General features: G+C 41.9%; 1 protein-coding gene across 3 annotated transcripts; it reads right to left on the reverse strand.

Moving 5' to 3' along the window:
* Positions 1-222: 222 nt before the first annotated feature.
* Positions 223-19,680, reverse strand: LOC140201880 (uncharacterized). Of its 3 annotated transcripts, none has more exons than XM_072266641.1 (3): positions 19,351-19,680; positions 7,852-8,011; positions 223-3,761 (listed from the first exon to the last, which is right to left on the reverse strand). In XM_072266641.1, exons 1-3 carry the CDS (start codon positions 19,579-19,581, stop codon positions 2,923-2,925), a joined length of 1,230 nt encoding a protein of 409 aa, XP_072122742.1. In that variant the 5' UTR covers positions 19,582-19,680; the 3' UTR covers positions 223-2,922. The 3 variants fall into 3 exon arrangements, with proteins under 3 accessions (XP_072122742.1, XP_072122743.1, XP_072122741.1); XM_072266642.1 differs by having other exon boundaries at positions 223-3,794; positions 19,522-19,679; XM_072266640.1 differs by having other exon boundaries at positions 223-3,794; positions 19,351-19,679.
* Between the last annotated feature and the right edge of the window lie 1,749 nt (positions 19,681-21,429).

A 21,429-nucleotide genomic window follows, 5' to 3' on the forward strand; every position in this document is an offset into this window, starting at 1 on the left:
CACATAAAAGTTGCTGGTGAACGCAGCAGGCCAGGCAGCATCTACACGAAGCGGTACAGTCGACGTTTTGGGCCAAGACCCTTCATCAGGACTAACTGAAAAAAAAGCTAGTAAGAGCTCTTGTAGTAGTCTCTTACTAGCTCTTCTCTCAGTTAGTCCTGACGAAGGGTCTCAGCCCAAAACGTCAACTGTACCTCTTCCTAGAGATGCTGCCTGGCCTGCTGCGTTCACCAGCAAATTTTATGTGTGTTGCTTGAAATTCCAGCATCTGCAGATTTCCTCATACTCACATATGCCATTTGTTTTTTTTTTATTGGGGGGGGTGAGCAGCAGTACAGTGCAATACATACAATTTACTTTACTGCACCATGTTGAAAGCCTATTGAAAACCCCCTGGTGCCACTATCTCTTCTGCCAGTTTCAACCTAAAAGAAAGCAGACTTGACAAACATGATTTGTCTTTCACTGACTGCCTCCTTCTGACTGTCCAGTCACCACATTGTTAATCAAGATTCTGTTATTTCCACTGCCATGATCAGTCACTGTCCAATCTATATTAAATACTGGGTTTTTACACACTCCTCCAAGAGGACCACAACCTTGTTGTGGTTAGGAGGCTTGCATGCTCAATGACCTGGAGAGCTACGTTGACTGGAGTCAGGGCTTTATGCTTTGGCTCTTGGTAAGGTAACCCATGCCAAGCAGGTCAAAGGGTAGAGGCCAGACGAAGAGTGGTCCACTGCTCCTCCAGGTTCGGAGGTTCAGCTCAGGGCTAACAATGTTGACTGGAAAACAAAATTGTTACAGAAACTAATGAAGGATCCTTCCACATCTGAGTGTGATGGTATTCCTGAGTCTCCACCAGGGACTTGCATGACTGATACAATGAAGGAAGCTCTGAATACTGCCAGAGATGGAGGACCTTCATTGCTGCCCTAAATGCCTGCGGCATAATGGGCAGTAAGTAAGTTTTACCTGCTACCTTCCAATCTCAAATCCAAAGAAAGTCTGGAAGATAACAAACAGAATCACCTCCATAGTCATCTTTCAATGCCTTGAGATGCAGATCAGGTCCTGGGGATTTATTACTATTTAGTTCCATTAATTTCTAATCATAATTTTCACCTCATGTTAATTCCATTCAGTTTTGTCTTTAATATTTTGTACCATAATCTGCAACATTTTCTGCATCACTTTCCAAGAAGATAGATGTAACTCATTTATTTAATTTTGCTGCTATTTCTTTATTTCCCAATATAATTTCTCCTATCTGTGTGTGTGAGAGATCCACATTACTGTTTGCTTAATCATTTGCAACACACACAAAATGCTGGAGGAACTCAGCAGGTCAGGCAGCAGCTACGGAAAAGAACAAACAATCGATGTTTCGGAATGAGGCCCTTCTTCAGGACTTAAAATCTTTTGTTTTTTTTTAAATTTATCAAGAGAAGCTTTTAAAGTTTGTTTTTATATTTCACACCCTATTACTACTTTCCCTTTCCTTTTCTATTTCTTCGACCTCTGCTGAATTCGGCAAATTTTCCAATCCTCAGGCCTGCTTTCTGCCAACATTTTAAGTCTCTCCTTTCAATTTAATTCTAACTTTAACTTGTTATCCACAGCCAGGTCACGTTTCCTGTTTTGTTTTGTACTGGAATATGCATTTGTTGTGAACCATATATCAGTGTTTATTGCTTTAAGTTAGCCATTGCTTTATGTTTTTTTCAACATTGTTTCCCAATCTGTTATAACCAGTTCCTGACTCAAACTTTTGTATCTTGCTTCATCTCTGTTTGAATTAAAAGACCCTGGCATCTCATTGAACCAATTCCCTTCCACCTTTGTATGCAATATTATGATCACTCTTCTTAAAGCACAGTTAACTACAAGGTAATTAAATCTCATAGTAAGCAATGAAAATAAAAATACACCCTAATCTCTTGTTAGATCCATAAGATACTAAACTAGCCAACCAACTTCTACAAGAACTCATCCTCTACATGCTTGAGTTTGGAGAGGTATATGGATGGTAGGGGTGTGGAGGGCTATGGTCCTGGTGCAGACTAATGGAAATAGGCATGGACTCAATGGGCTGAAGGGCCTGTTTCTGTGCTGTACTTTTCTATGACTCTATGACTATTACTGTTTGCTTAGTTTACCCAGCATAAGTCTGCATAATTATTTCACTACTCATGGGAAATGTATCAATTTGAAGTTATAGGTCCAATAACAGCAAGGCATAAATGTCATAATTAAGGCGCTACATGGTGGGCCATGGGAATTGGGGCACTGCAAATTAATTTCTCTGGAGAAGCATAAGCCATATATAAACATCTAAGAGTAAACTGCCAATGCTGGATGCCTAAAGGTGATACAGGAAATGCTGAAAACACTCAACAAAATCAGGCAGCATCTGTGGAGAGAGAATCAGAGAAGAAATTCATTGTTTTTTGTTTTAGCGTTTACTTCATCCGGAGATGTTAAAACTGTATGCTAATTTATTATGTGGTCTGGCAGAACAATTGTTATTAAAAGTCATGTGATCATTTATATAAAAAATAATGTTTTAGCTTTTATCGTCTTTTTAAACCCTGGATCAGGCATGCTACACCCCTACCCATCAACAATCCGGAAGAGTACTTCTAACAATCCTTCAAATTCCAATGAAATATTCCAATCAATGACCAACACTGAAGTATCTGATAGCCAACCCTGCAGTTTAGTTAAAATATAACCTCTTGTCAAAGTTAAAACTGCAAAGTGTTTTACACTTTATTGATACCATGGTACCTACATTAGCACTCTAGTGCCATCCTACGTGCTTTTTAAGTGTTTTCCCTGCTACACTTTTACATGGATTCCACAGTGTTTTCAGCTTGTACAGTGAAAGGCTACTATGACTCAGTCAAGGCTCTGGAATGTTCATGATCGTCTATCTCTCAGGGTTTGAGCACAAGGGGGCCTAAGTGTTGACTGTAGTATTGTTTCTGTCACAGGAGGAGCCTGGAACCGAGGGCAGGGCAGGGGAGCAGGCACGCGACCGTTATGAGAGACAGCAGCATTCGCCTCTCCCACTCTTCCATGACCATGGGACTGAGATTCAACATTATCACTGACATATGGGAAAGCAGACCGTAGGAGTTCTGTGACATGGTTAAAGCCCCTATCAATACATCCCCCCAACCTTTCCAAGCCAGAGGAAATGGTGCAGGTCAGAGCCTGAATAGCATTAGTCTGAGCCTCAATCAACGATGCCAATTCAGGGCTCACTGACTCCCGAACAGAGGGCTTCACTGTAGCATCCAGAGTGTTGGTCACATTCTCCATAGTAGACTGCAGAGTAGCAAGGCCTTGCGGCAGAACACCACACAGTATGGAAGCAGACTCCTCGACACTCTCTGACAGCGTCAGGCAGCTCCGAGACAGATTGTCTAAAGCCTCAAGTAACTGATGATGAACGTGGAAGATTTTTCTTTTAAATGCAGGGCCACTCAAATCCAAGTCTCTGTGTTCCTCCGTGTAGCTCGAATCTGAACTTGCTCTTCTGTCATCTGTCTCCTGTACTGTCCTATCCACCATGGCCAGATCTTGCTCACTATTGCTGAATAATTCAACCCGAGCTGATCCATCTGTCCCATCTCTCACAACAGAAGTATTGAGTTCAGTGTTGTATTGGTAGGATGGAGCTGATGGCAATGCATCTTTGGTAAGGTCATCCTCCTCCATATCCCGCCCAGATAGGCCCAAATAATGGGATATATCTGGGGGAAAAGAAGGGCAAAGGTCAGGCAGTCCTAGAAAGGGTAGGCAATAATGGTAGATATTAATCCACAGAGTCACAAAATCTAGATTCTTTGGCTGCTGGAAATCTGACATTAAATTCAAAACTGTATTCAGAAAGTCAGATGGCATCAGTGGATGGAGAAAATCAATGCTGCAGGTCAACGATCCTTCATCCAAATGAGAAGGCTGACAAGTTTTAAGATGCATTAAAAGAAGAGGTGATGACAAATTGTTAGAGATCAGATTGATTATTTTTAAATGATAGCACAATGCAGTAATGGAACAAGTAAATAAGTATTTTTTTTCTGCAAGAGATGTAAATGCCCCCCCCCAAAAAAATGACATCTCAAATTATGAAAAGAAAATTCCCCGAGTGACAGACATATGAAAAAAAAATCAGAAAATGCTGGAAATGCCATTCTCTGAAATTGTTGAATTGTTGAAAATGGAAGACGTAACTGACTAGAAATTGGACCTCCTCAATTTTGATGTACTGAAATGCAACCTGCGCGATTCCCAATAGTAACCTCTTGCAAACATCACAACTAAGTCTTTGTTCCAAAGCTTGGATCAGCCTTAAGAGACAAACTAGAGCAGAGGTTCCCAACCTTCTTTATGCATGGACGCCTATCATTAACTGAGGGATCTGTGGACCTCAGGTTGGGAATTCCTGCACCGAGGCAGGCCAAAGTAACCGAATCAAAAATGTCATAGAGAGAAAAACAAAAAGAATGGGGGCAAACATTTGGTCACAAACCTGTATGTAATGTCATACTGTGCCCCAGGCAATTGAGCAACATTTTTATTTTGGAGGTAGACAGTAACACATTGACTCTTGCAGTGAAAGCTGCCACAGGTTGTCAGATAGAAAGAAATTATTTTCAGCTGTAGAGTCCAGGAGGCATAGCAGTTGTAAAGCGCTCAAGAGATACAGCATAGAAACAGGCCACCTAGTCCACACAAATCATTCACTCTTATCTGAAATATACTGTATATCTTTTTCTCCGCCTATATTTATTTCCTCTATTCTCCCACATTCTCATTAAATCCCCCACCCGTCTCTACCACTCACCTACTGATCAGTGGCAATTTACTGTGGCCAACTAATCTATCAATCCACACAAAGAGTAATAGAAAACAAAAAAAGACAGGCCTTAAAACCTCACTGATCCCTGCTGACCAAGATGCACATCTAAGCTTTTTTTTTATATAGGCATCCTTTAGTCTCATGAGACCATGGATTTGTGCCTTGGAAGGTTTCCAGGGTGCAGGCCTGGGCAAGGTTGTATGGAAGACCGGCAGTTGCCCATGCTGCAAGTCTCCCCTCTCCACGCCACCGATGTTATGCAAGGGCCGATACACTTGGCACCGGTGTCGTCGCAGAGCAATGTGTGGTTAAGTGCCTTGCTCAAGGACACACACGCTGCCTCAGCTGAGGCTCGAACTAGCGAACTTCAGATTACTAGAACGACACCTTAACCACTCGGCTGTGCCAACACTAAGCTAGCCTTGTTTTAAACTATAGAAAGTTATGAACACATCATAGAAACCAGCCTTCTCTCTGTTACAGGGGTTCCCAACATTTTTAATGCCCTGAACCAATACCATTAAGCAAGGACCCCAGGTTGGGAACCCCTGCTCTTTGAACTCTGCCTTTCCATCTTGCTGCCTCTGTAAAGCAGCCAGCACAATCAAATATCCCACGCACCCCAGATATTCTCTCTCCTTTTATCCTCTCCGATTGGGCAGAAGATACAAAGGCTCAAGGACAGCTTCAACTCCACTGTTATATGACTATTAAGACGCTCCCTTATACAGCAAGATAGACTCCAGCTCAGAATCTCCCTCATTTTCAGTTTGCAGCTCATTTCCCTGCACATTTTCTCTATAGCTGTTACACTTTATTTGCATTTTTATTGTTTTAATTTGTTCTACCTTAATGCATTATGTAATGATCTGATCTGCATGAACAGTATGCAAGACAAGCTTTTCACTGCATCGCAACATGTGATAATAATAAACCAATTCAAATTTATTTGACTGCGTTTGGCCCATATCTCTCTAAATGGTAGATGATCCCTCGGTTAATGGTAGGGGGTCCTTAGCATTAAAAAAGGTTGGGACCCCTGATCTAAATCCTTCCTATACACGTACCTGTCCAACTGTCTTTTAGAAGTTCTATAGGTTCACCATTCTGAGTGAAGAAATTACTACAGTACTCGTCTCAGTCCTGGTTAGCTTAGGGACAGCAACCCCTACTTCCCATTCTAGACCCACCCCCACTCAATCAGGACAAATATCACCCTTACCCACATGCAATCCATCAAGCCTTGTCAGAAATTTCTACAACTGAATGAGATCTCCTCTCATACATCTAAAATGTAATAGTCCAAAATCAAAATCTAACACTTATGAATACAATTTTGGTGATATTGTGCCAATATTGAGAAAACAGAAAAATGTAATTACAGGTACATCTCCTATAATAACTGGTTATAATGTGATTGATGGACTAGGGAACATTAGTTTATGTCATGAATAATGCTAAAAAAAAGACACCTGGAAACTGGAGCATGCCCTGCCTAGAAGTGCCTATTCCAGTTCTTTGACAGACAGTACAGTACATCCACATATCTTAGTTACTATTTGGAGGCCTATATATGATTCCCATAATGGTTTTTTTTACCCTGCAGTTTCTTAACTCCACCCACAAAGATTCAACATTCTCTGACCCTATGTCTCTTCTTTCTAAAAATCTAATTCTATCTCTTACCAAAAGAACCACACCACCGCCTATGCCTTCCTGCCTGTTCTTTTGATTCAAAGTATATCCTTTGATGTTAAGCTCCCAACTATGGCTTTCTTTCATCCACGACTCAGTGATGCCCACGGTATTCTACCAATCAATCTCTAATTGTACCACGAGTTCATCCACCTTATTCCAAATGCTACGTGCATTTAAATACAGCACCTTCAGTCCTGCATTCTTCACCCTTTTGAATTTTGCCGCTGTGGTACAACTCAACTCTTTGCTTTGTCTGCATTTGTACCCAATCATTGGCTTGTCCTTCCTTACATTCATACTACACCCATCATCTACTTGTAAACCTGTTGGCTCATCCTCAATTCTATCATTTTGGTTCCCATACCCCTGCCATAGGGAGACGCACACAAATGAGACTACAGTAAACGTGCATTAAAGTCTGCATGGATGAGTTAGACTTCAGAGTCCATGCATGTGTTGTATATTTTTATTCATCTAAATGTGGCAGATCTCAGTTGCTCTTGGAACTGATGTGGCAAGCTGCTCAGTTATATCAAACCACTATACTTCAGCAATAAATGTTAACCTCGATAACAAAACCAACAGGAATATTTTTTTAAAAAGAGGTAAATGGGTGTGGGAGCCATGAATCTATTTTCTGTCCAATGGAGTCTACATTGTAGTTTGTGTTGCGCGTTTATTATGGGTAATTTGTCACATGGGCTGGGCGTGGTAGAAGCAAATGAGTAAGGAAACATATCTATGCTTTGTCTTCAGTTCAGCTTAGTTTAGTTGAGGGTTGAGAGCCGGGGTGAATTGGAAGTGATATTTCTTTTTGTTGACCGCTAGGTCGCTATTACGCTGTTATTAGACTGCTGGACCACTTCGTACTGCTAATTTTGTACTTTCGCTATATGGCCAGTTTAAATTTTGTTATTTATTTATTTAAAATTGTGATAAGGTTGTTTGTTTTTCCTGTTTCACAATAAAGGATCGAACGTACTTTTTCCCCATTTGGAAATTCATTATTGTGGAAGTGCTTCAGTGTCAACCCCTGTACTCGGTCTCTAAGTGGTTTTGGTTTGTTTTAAACTAACCACTACAGATGAGCATGGGAATTGCATTACATCAGAATTCTTCCAGTTACAATGAAAGACGACTATCATCAGATGTTCACCCTATCTCTCTCCACATACAGCTATCTGAATGTTTCCAGCATTTTCTGTTTTTTTTTAATTCCAGGGTGATCACATTGCCTGGGTGATGCTTAAGAACAGAGCAGATGAGGGAAATTTGCCAGACACCCTGTGGGACTTGGCCTCCGGCCTCGCCATTCTCAATGCTCCTCCTGCTGTAAATCTCAACGATGTCCAGAGCTTCCTGCTCCATCTGAGTGGTGGCTTGAATGGAGGCTGGTCGTTCCCCACTGCAAGTCGGATTCCTTGGTTTGTGCGCCAGCTTGTCCTGTGGAAAAAGTGGCAATGAGTTAGCAGCTACTTACTGTAATAAATATAGAGAGGTTTGAAGTAGCTTCACATCATATGGATGAACCAAGGTATCAGTGGCAACGAGGTATTTGCAGGAGGACGTACAAAAACAATTAACTCTTGAAGAGTTTTCCAGTTACCAGGTCAAAGCTGCTTTATACCGCATGGTAGCATATTGGTTAGCACAACACATTACAGTGTGGCAGCCCAGGTTTGAACTGCTTCCTGTAAGGAGTTTGTACATTCTCCCTGTGACCACATGGATTTCTTGCGGCTGCTCAAATTTCCTCCCACAGTTCAAAGACGTACCAGTTGGTAGGTTAATTGGTCATTGTAGATTGTCCAGTGATTAGGCTTGGATTAAATTGGAGGATTGCTGGGGTATGTGGCTTGAAGGTCCAGAAGGAAGGGGAGGGGTGGATGGATAAATTATACCCATGGTGAAGGTGTTAGGTAAGTTTGCGACAGGGGAATGGAAGAGGATGAATGCAGTGACTGTAAGAAAGACATGTAGATGGAAGAAGAACATGACACAGGAAGAGGTGCAGATCATTCTTGTCTGTTCTATATTAAAATGAATCATGACTGATCTAAATCTTTACTCCATCTATGCTTGCCATTCAAAAAGGTTCAAATGTCAGTTTTGAAATCATTCAGTGAAAGATAGATATGCACTTGATAAAGTACTATTCATGAGAACAGGTCACCCCAAGGCTATTCAAAGCCAATTAAATAGTTCTGAAGTGGGATTCCTGCGTCCAATGTGCACACAACAATGACACAAAAAGGCAAAGTGCACATTAACAGTTCTGCTAATGAACCTAGCTACCTATCCACAATCACATGCAACTAATCCAAAGGGCCAAACAACAGAATCTCCTCTAATGACAGCTGGGCAGCAAAGCATACACAGGAAGCAACAAGAGCTATGCCTCAGTCAGTATATCCTGCTGAGTCCTACTTCAGAACTCCTGGCAACTTTGGTAGGAGGCAAAGGTGGAGAGAAGGCCTCACCTCCTGTCAAAGTTGTAAGATTTTTTTTAAGCAGTTTAAATATCTCTGATACTTAGCTACATTTTTAAAGTGTTGTGGATAAAAGTTAAACAATAAAGTACCAAAGCAAAAATATAAAGTAAAACAAGTAATAAATAACTTTCTCCTCGTGGGGCAAGAATGACTGATGATTCCAACTGTACGTGTGGTCTTACTAGCTCAGGCTCACAAGAAAAAACTCTTCAATGTAATGACAGGAATCTGACACTCAGTTTTACTGGCAAATCCAGGGTGCAACTGAATACCAGAGACCCTCCTTCAGCCCTGTCAGCCACAGCACAATTTGGTTCAATGACCCGGTTAACTAAGATTACTCACACAACCTTGAGTGTTGTTTAAAAACATCACCATTCTGAATGGCAGACTGGCTTTAATTTGACAATTGTTTTTTTCAAAAAATGATTACAGATGTTAAATAGTGGATGCTTATCAGAGCTCACGAATGTACAGTGGAAACTGCATCACCGTCTGGTACAAAGGCTCCAATGCACAGAGACAAAAAGAGGCTTGGTCAGCTCCATCATGGGAACTGGACTCCACACCACTGAGGACATCTTCAAAAGGCAATGCCTCAAGAAGGTGGCATCCATCACCATCCAGGACATGCCCTCTCCTCGTGACTACCATCAGGGGGGAGGTACAGAAGCCTAAAGACCCACGCGCAATGTTTTATAGGAGTAGCTTCTTCCAATCAGTCATCAGATTTCTGAACACATCAACACTACCTCGTTACTCCTCTTTTGCACTAAATATTTTTTATTGTCACTTATAATTTTTTTATGTGTGCACAGGGGAGGCTCAGCAGTCCCTATACTATTCTAGGAATTTAAAGAGGGCAAACCTGCTCCTAAAGCTGCAGATAAACTTTTATTGATGTGTAGCTGAGAACATAGTGACATACTGCAGGACAGTATGAATGAATGACTGAAATTTATTTCGGCCAGTACAAACATAACAAAAAGCATCATTTTCAACGATGATTTCATAGGACAAAATTACAACAAAAACACAGATATTCTTTAAAACAGACCGAAAGGGTGTAGGCTGAAGCTACAGCTTATTACGCCTACCCTTCTTACTTATACAACAACATATTTGGCATCAATCATCACACCAAAACAAAAAAATTCATAATCCTTTAACACAAAATCCAATTCCAAGTATCATTTATTTACATTACTCCCATTCATTTTAAATCATGTATCTTATATTTGTTCATTAAATTATTTTTAAATAATTTTTTAAACTTGTTCAGTGCTGTGCATGTTTTTAAATTCTCACTACAACTGTTCCATAGATTCACCCCTCTGACTGAAATACAATGATTTTTCACATTTGTTCTTAATCCTTTGTTTTTGAAATATACATGGCCCTCCCAAATCATGTTAATTTTCTCTCATTTTAAACAACCTTTGGATACTTTGTTGTAGCTGTCCATTTTTTACTTTATACATAATTTGTATTATTTTAAAATCTACAAAATCTCTGAATTTTAAGGTGTTTAGTTGAATAAATAGTGGATTGGTTGGCTCATAACTTATTTACAATTTGCATGACTTTCTTTTGGAGTAGAAAAATTGAGCTTGTATTTGTTTTGTATGTATTTCCCCATACCGCTACACAGTAAGTCATGTATGGGACTATAAGTGAACAGTATAATGTATACAAAGATTCCTGATTTAAGAAATCTTGCGCTTTGTACAGTATTGCAATAGATTTTGACATTTTTGCTTTGACATAATTTATATGTGGTTCCAGCTTAATTTATTATCTATTACCACTCCTAAAAATTTTGTTTGATACCTTATCAATTTCAACATCATTTATTCCAAGTTTACTATATGAGTTTGATACATGGTTTCCAAATATTATGAATTTAGTTTTACTTAGATTCAGTGATAATTTGTTAGTATCAAACCATTTCTTTATAATTTTTAGTTCTTTCTCCGCTGTATCCAAAAGTGGTTTCAGATGTTCCGCACCACAAAATATAGTTGTATTATCAGCAAATAATATACATTTTAATGTCTGAGAGACCATACATATATCGTTTATATACAAAATGGTACACCAGCTGTAACAAGATAAACCAAGATGCACTTCAACGATTGATCAGGACTGCAGAGAACACAACTACCAGATATGGAAACCATCTACAGCTCACGCTGTGATGAACTTATCTCAATCTAGTAATCACCAGCTCAACCTCCCACCGTCTGGCAAGAGATACAGAACGTCTCTGCACAGAGATTCAGACTGAAAAACAGCTTTCCCCCCCCAAGGCTGTCATTCAACTGAAAATTGTTTCCCCCTCCCTCCACCAACCCATAGCCCATGGCAATCTCTAAGTGCAATCCATAGGGACGTGCAATATTTGGGTTTAAATGGGGCAGCTACCTTCCTTTGATTCCAGAGCTCTTTTTTTAAATCTCAGCTTTAATTCTTGATGCTCCTTTATATTTAATAACATGGGCATGTGCAATACTTGAATGGGGCAGCCAATGTTTCTTTTAATTTTAGCGTTGTTTGTTTTTAATTCATTTGTAACTTGGATGTCATTCTATATAACTCAGACGTTATTTTAAATTTAGTTCAAAGTTCAAAGTAAAATTTATTATCAGAGTACATACTTGTCACCACATTCATTCCTATATAATGATTTGCACAGAAATAGAGGTAGTCTGATTAGCAAGTTTGTAAATGACACAAAGCTTAGTGGAGTCATGGATGGCAAGGAAGTTTTGCAAGGGATGCAGTAGATATAAATTGGGAGGAAACTCAGCTGGAAAAATGGCAGAGTGAGCTCCATTTGAACAAATATGAAGTGTTGCATTTCACAAGATCAAATGCAAGAGCAAAGTATACAATAAATGGCAGGATCCTTAGGAGCACTTAAGTACAGAGGGATTTTGTGGAGCAAGTCCACAGCCACCTGAAAGGTGCAAAATAAGTGGAGAGAGTGGCAAAAAAAAGGTGCAAAGCGTATTGACTTTCATGTTCAGGGCATTGGTTGTAAAGATTGGGAAGTGATGTTGCAACTGTATAAAACTTCGTGCAGGCCACATTTAGAGCAGTATGTGCAGTTTTGGCCACCACACTGTAGAAGGAATATGAAGGCTTTGGAGAGAGTGGGATCCACATACACTAACGGCACACCCTGACGCCTTCATGATCATTTTGGGGGATGTTAACCAGGCCAGCTTGAAAAAGTCACTAAATAATTACCATCAACAAATCACTTGTAGTACCAGAGGAAACAACACACTGGACCACTGTTACACCACCATCAAGAATGCCTACCGTGCTATTCCACACCCTCACTTCGGAAAGTCTGATCACCTGGCTGTGCTTCTACTCCCCGAGTATAGGCAGAGACTGAAGACTGCAACATCTATAGTGAGGAACAAGAAGATATGGACAAGGGAAGCAGAGAAGCACTTACAGGACTACTTTAAATCAGTGGACAGGACTTTATTCAGGGATTCATCTTCGAATCTGGGTAGGTATGCTGCAGTTGTTACCAACCTCATTAAAACCTATGTGAATGAGTGTCTGCCTATGAAAACTTGCTGTACATTCCCAAACTAAAAGCCATGGATGAACCAGGAGGTTCATCTGTTGAGGGCTGGATCTGTGGCGTGAGTCTGGTGACCCAGGTCTGTACAAGAAAACCAGGTTTAGCATGCAGAGGGCTATTCCAAGAGCAAAGAAACAATTGCAAGCGAGGTTGGACGTGCCATCAGATGGAAAACAACTCTGGCAGGGTTTGCAAGACGTTATTTCCTACAAAGCAAAACCCAATAGCATGGATGGCAGTGCTGCTTTACTACCTTCTATGCCCACTTTGCAAGGAAGAATATAACTTCACCTGTGACGATCCCTGCTGAACTCAGCGACCCTGGGATCTCCGTCTTGGAGGCCGATGTCAGGCTGTCTTTCAAGAGGGTGAACCCTCGCAAGGTGGCTGGCTCTGATGGAGTACCTGGAGTACCCAATGGAGTCTCTGAAAACTTGTGCCAACCAACTGGCAGAAGTATTCAAAGACATTTTCAACCTCTCACTGCTACAGTAGTACGTTCCCACCTGATTCAAAAAGGCAACAATTACACCAGTGCCTAAGAAGACTAGTGAGAACTGCCTTAATGACTATCACCCAGTAGAACTCACATCTACGGTGATGAACTGCTTTGAGAGATTGGTCATGGCTAGAATCAACTCCTGCCTCAGCAAGGACCTGGACCCTCTGCAATTTGCCTACCGCCACAATAGGCCTACAACAGATGCAATCTCAATGGCTCTTCATGTAGCCTTAGATCACCTGGACAATACAAACACCCACGTCAAAATGCTATTTGTGGCATATTGCTCAGCATTTAACACCATCACTCCCACAGTCCTCCCAGCTATAAAACCTGGGCCTCTGGATCCTCGGCTTCCTAACCGGAAGACCACAATCAGTGCGGATTGGCGATAATATCTCCACTTCACAGACAATCAACACTGGTACACCTCAGGGGTGTGTGCTTAGCCCAGTGCTCTACTTATACCCATGACTGTGTGGCTACAGATAGCATTTGAGCTATATACAAATTTGCTGATGATACAACCATTGTTGGTAAAATCTCAGATGGAAATGAGACAGCATACAGGAGCAAGACATACCAGCTAGTTGAGTGGTGTCGAAGAAACAACCTTGCACTCAACATTAGTAAGACCAAAGAGCTGATTGTGAACTTCAGAAAGGGTAGGAGAAGGGAACATGAACCAATACTCATACAGGAAGGGGGAAAGTGAGCAATTTCAAGTTCCTAGGTGTTAAGATCTCCGAGGATCTAACCCGGTCCCAACATATCGACGCAGCTATAAAGAAGGCAAGACAGTGACAATATTTCATCAGGAATTTGAAGAGATTTGGTTTGTCACCTAAACACTTGAAAATGTCTATAAAAGTACCATGGCGAGCTTTCTGACAGGCTGCATCACTGTCTGGTTTGGGAGCGGGCCGTGCAGCTACTGCACAGGATAAAAAGATGCCACAGAAAGTTGTAAAATTAGTCAGCTCCATCTTGGGTACTAGACATCCATTATTAAGGACTCTCATCACCCAGGACATGCCCTCTTCTCATTGTTACTGTCAGGTAGGAGCTACAGAAGCCTGAAGGCACACACTCAGCAATTCAGGAACAGCTTCTTCTCCTCTGCATCCGATTCCTAAAAGGACATTGAACCCATGAACACTACCTCACTTTTTTTTATATATTATTTCTGTTTTGCACTATTTTTAATCTAACTATTTAATGTACATATATATACTTATTGTAATTGATTTGCCTATTTTTTTTCATTCTATATTAGTGTGTATTGCATTGTACCAATGCTGCTAAGTCAACAAATTCCATGACACATGCTGGTGATAATAAAACCAATTCTGATTCTGAGTGTGAGAAAGATTCCCTAAGATGATGCCAGCATTAGTGTGTATTAGCTAATAAGGAGAAGCTGGATAATCTTGAATTACTTTTTCCGTCCCCCCGTCCCCCCACCCCGGAGCAACAGAGGCAGAGATCGAGGTTTATAAAATGAATGACATAGATAGGGTCAACAGAGCAATTTTCAGAGGCGAGGAAATGTCAAATACTAAAGAGCATAGGTTTAAGCTGAGAATGTTTGCAAAATAACTTGTTTTCTTCATATATATTTCTATAATTATGGGTAGAGCTTAGGAGGACGATGGCATCTAACAATGACTCCTTTGCTTCCATCTTTGGAAACAGCTCTATTTCTATCTTTGCACGTGGACATACCCGACCAAAACTTTTCCATGGAGGGCTTCCAGACCGTTCGGGCTCACCAGAAGTGCACTGAGAGCGGTAAGCGTAAAGGAGTTGGGGGCTTGCTGTTCTGGTTAACAACGGATGGTGCAATCCTGGTCATATTACGATCGAGGAACGTGTTTGTAGCCCGGATATTGAACTTTTTGCAGTTGGACTCCGGCCATATTCCACCGAGATACAACACTGGGTGTCATGGGAGGCTGTTCCTGCCTGTGGCCATCGAACTTTGCAGCTCCTCCTGTGGAGGGTCAGACACCCTGAGCCAATAGGCTGGTCCTGGACTTATTTCCATCTGGCATAGTTTGCATATTGTTCTTTGATTGTTTGTGGTTTTTTCATTGCTATATTTATGCTCTATTCTTGGTTGATGCAGCTGTAACAAAACTCAATTTCCCTCGGGATCAATAAAGAAGTCTATGTCTATGATATCACAAACAACAGGAATCCTGCAGATGCTGGAAATTCAAGCAATACACATCAAAGTTGCTGGTGAATGCAGCAGGCCAGGCAGCATCTCTAGGAAGAGGTACAGTCGATGTTTCAGACCGAGACTCTGACGAAGGGTCTCAGCCTGAAGCGTCGACTGTACCTCTTCCTAGAGATGCTGCCTGGCCTGCTGCGTTCACCAGCAACTTTGATGTGTGTTGCTATGTCTATGATATCTCTCTTTTTTCCCCTTTCAAAGTTCTTTTGAAGACCCTGACCTGGAGTTACATGCTAACTTCGGTTCTTTGCGGAAATGGAACCCGCTCTCAGGGCCTCACAACCAGCCCCTTTTCAATATGCCAAAGACGCAGCCTGAAAGACTAGCTTGCCCTCAGGGTGCCAGATTTTCATGACTCTGGAGGCAGGCGGATTCAAGGTCGGTGCCGCCACCTGACGTGTCGTGGGAGTACACGGAAGATCGAAAGCAGCGGGCTGGCTGCTGCCTGTGTGCCCAGAGACCCGAGTTCTTTGGGCACAGAGCTCAGAAAAAGTGACACAACAGACTTTTAACACCATAAATCAGCGAGTTGTTTTGTTAAGTCTCCCTTCTCACTGTGAAAACTGAGACACCTCTTTTTCCCTTATTAGGGAGAGAGAGCCTGTGGTATGTCAAATACCACGTGAACGAGTAGTCTTTGGGGTACTGAAAGTCTGTGTCTTTACTGACGCTTTGCTGCACGCTTGAGTGCTCAGTAAGGGGTGCCGATGCTGATGGGTGGGGGGGGGTCACTGCTTTGCTGCTGCTTACGCAAGGGAGGGGGAAAGTTGTGGGGGGCTTTGGGGTACTAACATTTAACTGTCATTCATTCTTCGGGGCACTCTGTTTTCGTGGATGTTTGCAAAGAAAAAGAATTTCAGGATGTATATTGTATACATTTCTCTGACATTAAATGTACCGATTGAAACAATAGAGTGATAGGTACCTGAAATGCATGGTTAGGGAAGGTGATAAAAGCAATAACAATAGCAATGTTTGAGAAACATTTAGACCAGGGATCCGAACCTGGAGTCCACAAACCGATTGCTTAATATTTTGGTCCACAGCATAAAAAGGTTGGGAACCCCTGATTTGGACAGACAAGAATGGTGGGATCCTATATGCACAGGCATGTGGGAGTGTATTAATTTGCATCACGATCAATGGATCTAATCCACAGCTGTATAATGTTTCATGTTCTATCTACCCATGACAAGGAAAGTTCCCAGCACTCTGGAATCATGGTTCACTTGTCCATTCTGTAATCATCAAGTCACATAAAGCACAGAATATATTCCACCTTTCCAAATGACACCAACATACAGCACCCATCAAAGAATATGAATGCATACTGTGACTGGATCAATGTCCATGAAGTAGCTTTGGCGTCAAGGCTATATGTTTTCAATTCAAAATATTCAGGTTTTTATCTTTAAAGGCTATAGTGATTTTACTTGAAGCAGAATTTTCTATAATCAGACCTGATTCATTCAGTAAGCACAAATATACAGATTTCTATTGATTTACCAAAAAATTATTAAAAGCTTAAAATGTTGACACAGCACAGATCAGCATGGTGGTGGGACAGGCTTTGGAAAGTGTTGGACTGTCAGAAGCCTCAAACTAATTTTTTGTACTTTCTTTCTTATAAGTAATATGTGATCAGTGCAAATAACACTGGACAACAAATATTTTGCTTCCTGAATACTTCTGGGTGTATCTTATGGATTCAGGGCTGTGGATCATGAAAATCACCATGAAAGTTCCCAAACAGGCAGAACTTTTTAATATCACCTATATTTGTTATTTCAATTCATAATTCGAGTCAGAATAACTGATTTAAAAGAGCATTTTTGTTGGTCCACAAATCAAACAGATCATCAATGACAGGAAATTTGAAGAACTTCTAGTGGGACAGGAGAAAATTGCATGGAAGGCATTCGAGTATGTTGCTCAAAATTTTGTCAGCTACAGAGCACCAAACATGCAGCTGGTTGACAACATGCTTCAAGCACACAAACCATGAAGTGCAACATGTCACCAAAGGTTCATTTTCCGCATTCCCATTTAGACTTCTTCCCTGCAAATCTTCGCGCTGTCAGTGACAAACATGGTGAAAGGTTTCACCAGGACATTACAGTCATGGAGAAATGGTATCAGGGCAACTGGAATCCATGAATGCTGGCTGATTATTGTTGGACACTTAAGCAAGAAGCTTCAGATGCCAAGTACAAACGAAAATCATCAACAAAACATTTAGCTTAGTTGAACTGTTGCAAAGCATCAGCAATATTATGCAATTAAACACATTAACATCAATAACAGTTAATTTCTTGTTTCTCCAAATTCCTATATGATACAAGTAGTCTGAAATTATAGCTTCAAGCGGTCTATCATAAACAAAAAAAATTCTGAGGAAGCAAAACTTGGGAAAAAATTGTTGTCCAGTGTTACTTGTAATTAATTTCTTTTAATTAAGTTGGCCTCAATGCAAATAAGTCAGTTACAGCACAGAAAGAAATCATTTGGCACCTTGTGTCCATGTCAGTTGAAAGTAATGCCTACATATTCATATCCTATATATTTCATTTTTGTGCAAGTCTCTTACATGTAAATTTATTAAATCCCCCTAGAAGTTCATAAAAATAAAAATCCCATATCCAACACTTTAACCAAACTGTAATGGTTAGGCAGAATTATATTATAGAGAAACAACATGGTGGAAGAACTCAGTAGATCAGGCAGCATCTGTGGAAGCAAACGGATTGTCAACATTTCAAGACCCTTCAACTGGAGTCCAGATGAAAGGTCCCAACCCAAAACATTGACTAGTTCCCCCAACTGGTGCCACCAACTGAGTCACACGGTTCTCCAGCATTAATGCCCCAGACTCCAGCATCTGCAGTTTCTCAATATTATAAACAAGTTCTGAGTAAACACATGGTTTGCCTACATTTAGACTCCATATTATAAATAAGGTTTGGCACGGACTCAGCAGGTCAGGCAGCATTTATTGGGTCCTGATAGAAACATAGAAAATAGGTGCAGGAGTAGGCTATTCGGCCCTTCGAGCCTGCACCGCCACTCAGCATGATCATGGCTGATCATCCAACTCAGAACCCTGTACCAGCCTTCCCTCCATACCCCCGATCCCTTTAGCCACAAGGGCCATATCTAACTCCCTCTTAAATATAGCCAATGAACTGGCCTCAGCTGTTTCCTGTGGTAGAGAATTCCACAGATCCACCACTCTCTGTGTGAAGAAGTTTTTTCCCAATCTCGGTCCTAAAAGGTTTCCCCTTTATCCTCAAACTGTGACCCCTCGTTCTGGACTTCCCCAACATCGGGAACAATCTTCCTGCATCTAGCCTGTCCAATCCCTTTAGAATTTTATACGTTTCAATAAGATCCCCCCTCAATCTTCTAAATTCCAACGAGTATAAGCCTAGTCGGTCCAGTCTTTCTTCATATGAAAGTCCTGCCATCCCAGGAATCAATCTGGTGAACCTTCTTTGTACTCCCTCTATGGCAAGAATGTCTTTCCTCAGATTAGGGGACCAAAACTGCACACAATACTCCAGGTGTGGTCTCACCAAGGCATTGTACAACTGCAGTAGTACCTCCCTGCTCCTGTACTCGAATCCTCTCGCTATAAATGCCAGCATACCATTCGCCTTTTTCACCGCCTGCTGTACCTGCATGCCCACTTTCAATGACTGGTGTACAATGACACCCAGGTGCTGATGAAGGATCTCAGCCCAAAACGTCGACTGTATATTTGCATCCAAAGATGTTGCCTGACCTGCTGAGCTCCTTCAACACATTGTGCGTATTGCTCTTGTGTTTATAATTAGCAGTGATGGGATGGGGCTGTTTGGAGAATGAATACCCCCAACATGCCAGGTTTGGGCCAAATGGCTGCAAATTTGCGGGGTTTGTTTTGGTTTGGTGGAGTGTGATACTCACCCTGGCAGTGCGGGTCAGATCGTTGAACTTCTTGCGGCACTGCAGCCAGGTCCTGGGAGTAACACTCTTGAGGTTGACATAGAGTGCCACTTCCCTCCAGGCCTGGCGCAGCGTCTGCCGAGGCATTTTCCTCCCATCCGAGGGGAAGAGAACCTCCTTGTGGGCCCTCACCTGTTCCACCAACACCTTCAGTGCCGCGTCACTGAACCTCGGCGCCCTCGGCTCTGACATCCTCGCCTCCAAACTCAAAACAGCGGGGCCGCTCTATTTTGGTCCGGCGGTCTTTAAACCAGCGTCCGCTGCGCCGGAAATCCCGCCCTCGCCAGTCGGCGTAGAGGGCACGGCGTTGGCAGCGCGCGCCAGCTCCGGAAATCCCGCCTCTCTCCCCCTCGCACGTGCCGAGCCGGCCGGACCGTCGGCGCCGGGACCGACCAATCAGGAATTCGTTCCCTAGGAAACGCCACCCATACTGGCCTGATGTGCGCCCGCCGTGAAATTGGCCGCGGGGCGCCGGCGCAGTGGCGGCCGGAGGAGCGATGCGGAGTTGACTCTAATGGGAGAGGGCTGAGGGTGAGGAAAGGGTCGGAAACTGCGGGGTTTTGGATAGGGAAGCCGCTGAAACATTTGCGTTAGCTGTTGAAAGTATGGTTAGAGAAGGTAGACATATTGAAAGTTAGAGAACGAAATAGAACAAAGGAAAATGAGAGCGGGGAGAAAATGAATGGGAAGAAACGGTGAGGAAGGGGAGCTCAAGTTTATTGTAATGGGCATACGTACCCAGGGTATAAATGTAATGAAAACTAGCACAATACATTAACTTCGAAGTTAATTTATTATCAAAGTACATATATGTTACAATATTCAACCCTGAGGTGTATTTGTTGCATATGGTGGCATATATGTACTTCGATAATATTAAACAGTTAAATCAAGATAAGGGGTGTAAAAACAAAAAATTAAAAAGTTATGAGGTGGTGCTCATGGGTTCAATGTTCATTGAAAAACCGGATGGCAGACTTGCCAAAGTGTCCACATATTTTCTTAGGCAGGTGTAAAATACATTTGTAAAAATCCTCAAATAATTCTTCCAGCACTTCCTTCGGGTCAGTGCCCATTTTAAAAGTTTATTTAAAACCCATTATGTTTCACACTCGGTGAAGCTTTGTCATTTTTTGCGTGGAGGCCAAGCCCTATTCTTCAATATTTTTCTTCTCCCCTCACTCCCTCGTATTGGCCAGTTGCTCACTCTCTGAGGTTTTGCAGTGCTTTGACCAACATGTGCTCCTCAACCAATCGACCAATGAGGCATTTAGATCAGAACTCAGTTTAATATCACCGCCATGCATTGTGAATTTTGTGGTCTTTGTGACAGCAGTACAGTGTAACACATAGAGAAAAAAAACTTGAATAAAGTATAAATATATACTTTAAATGAGTAGTGCAAAATAGAAATTATAAAGTAGTGAGGTTCCTGGGTTCATTCAGAAATTAGATGGCAGAGGGGAAGAAGCTGTTCCTGAATCGTTGAGTGTGTGCTTTCAGGCTCCTGTACCTCCTTCCTGATGGTAGCCATGAGAAGAGGGCATGTCCTGGGTGATGGGTTCCTTAATGATGGATGCCGCCCTTTTGAGGGATCGCTCCTTGAAGATGCCCTGGATACTACAGAGACTAGTGCCCATGATGGAGGTGACTGAGTTTACAAGTCTCTGCAGCTTATTTTGAACCCCACCCCCACCCTCTCCCATACCAGACAGTGATGCAGCAAGTTAGAATGCTCTCCACGGGACATCTGTAGAAATTTGCAAGTGTCTTTGGTGACATACAAAATCTCCTAAAACTCCTAAAGAGATAAAGCCACTGTTGTGCCTTCTTTGTAGCTTCATCAATACGTTAGGCCCAGGTTAGATCCTCAAAGATATTGACACCAGGGAACCTGAAATTGCTCACTCTTTCCACCTCTGATCCCTCGATGAAGACTGGTGTGTGTTCCCTCAACTTATCCTTTCTGAAGTCCACAATCAACTCCTTGGTCTTACTGACACTGAGTGCAAAGTCATCGCTATCTCTGGGATCTAACTG

This window comes from Mobula birostris, chromosome 8, assembly GCF_030028105.1.
Source record: "Mobula birostris isolate sMobBir1 chromosome 8, sMobBir1.hap1, whole genome shotgun sequence".
Classification (NCBI taxonomy): domain Eukaryota; kingdom Metazoa; phylum Chordata; class Chondrichthyes; order Myliobatiformes; family Myliobatidae; genus Mobula; species Mobula birostris.

Bases quoted from the DNA above. Each gene is read 5' to 3' on its own strand.
- LOC140201880 (XM_072266640.1), bottom strand. From the start codon at position 19,581: ATGTCAGAGCCGAGGGCGCCGAGGTTCAGTGACGCGGCACTGAAGGTG. The intron at 8,012-19,350 runs GTGAGTATCACA...CTTTTTCCACAG, and splicing joins ATCTGACCCGCACTGCCAGG to GACAAGCTGGCGCACAAACC. The intron at 3,795-7,851 runs GTGTCTGGCAAA...TACCCTTTCTAG, and splicing joins CGGAGGCCAAGTCCCACAGG to GACTGCCTGACCTTTGCCCT.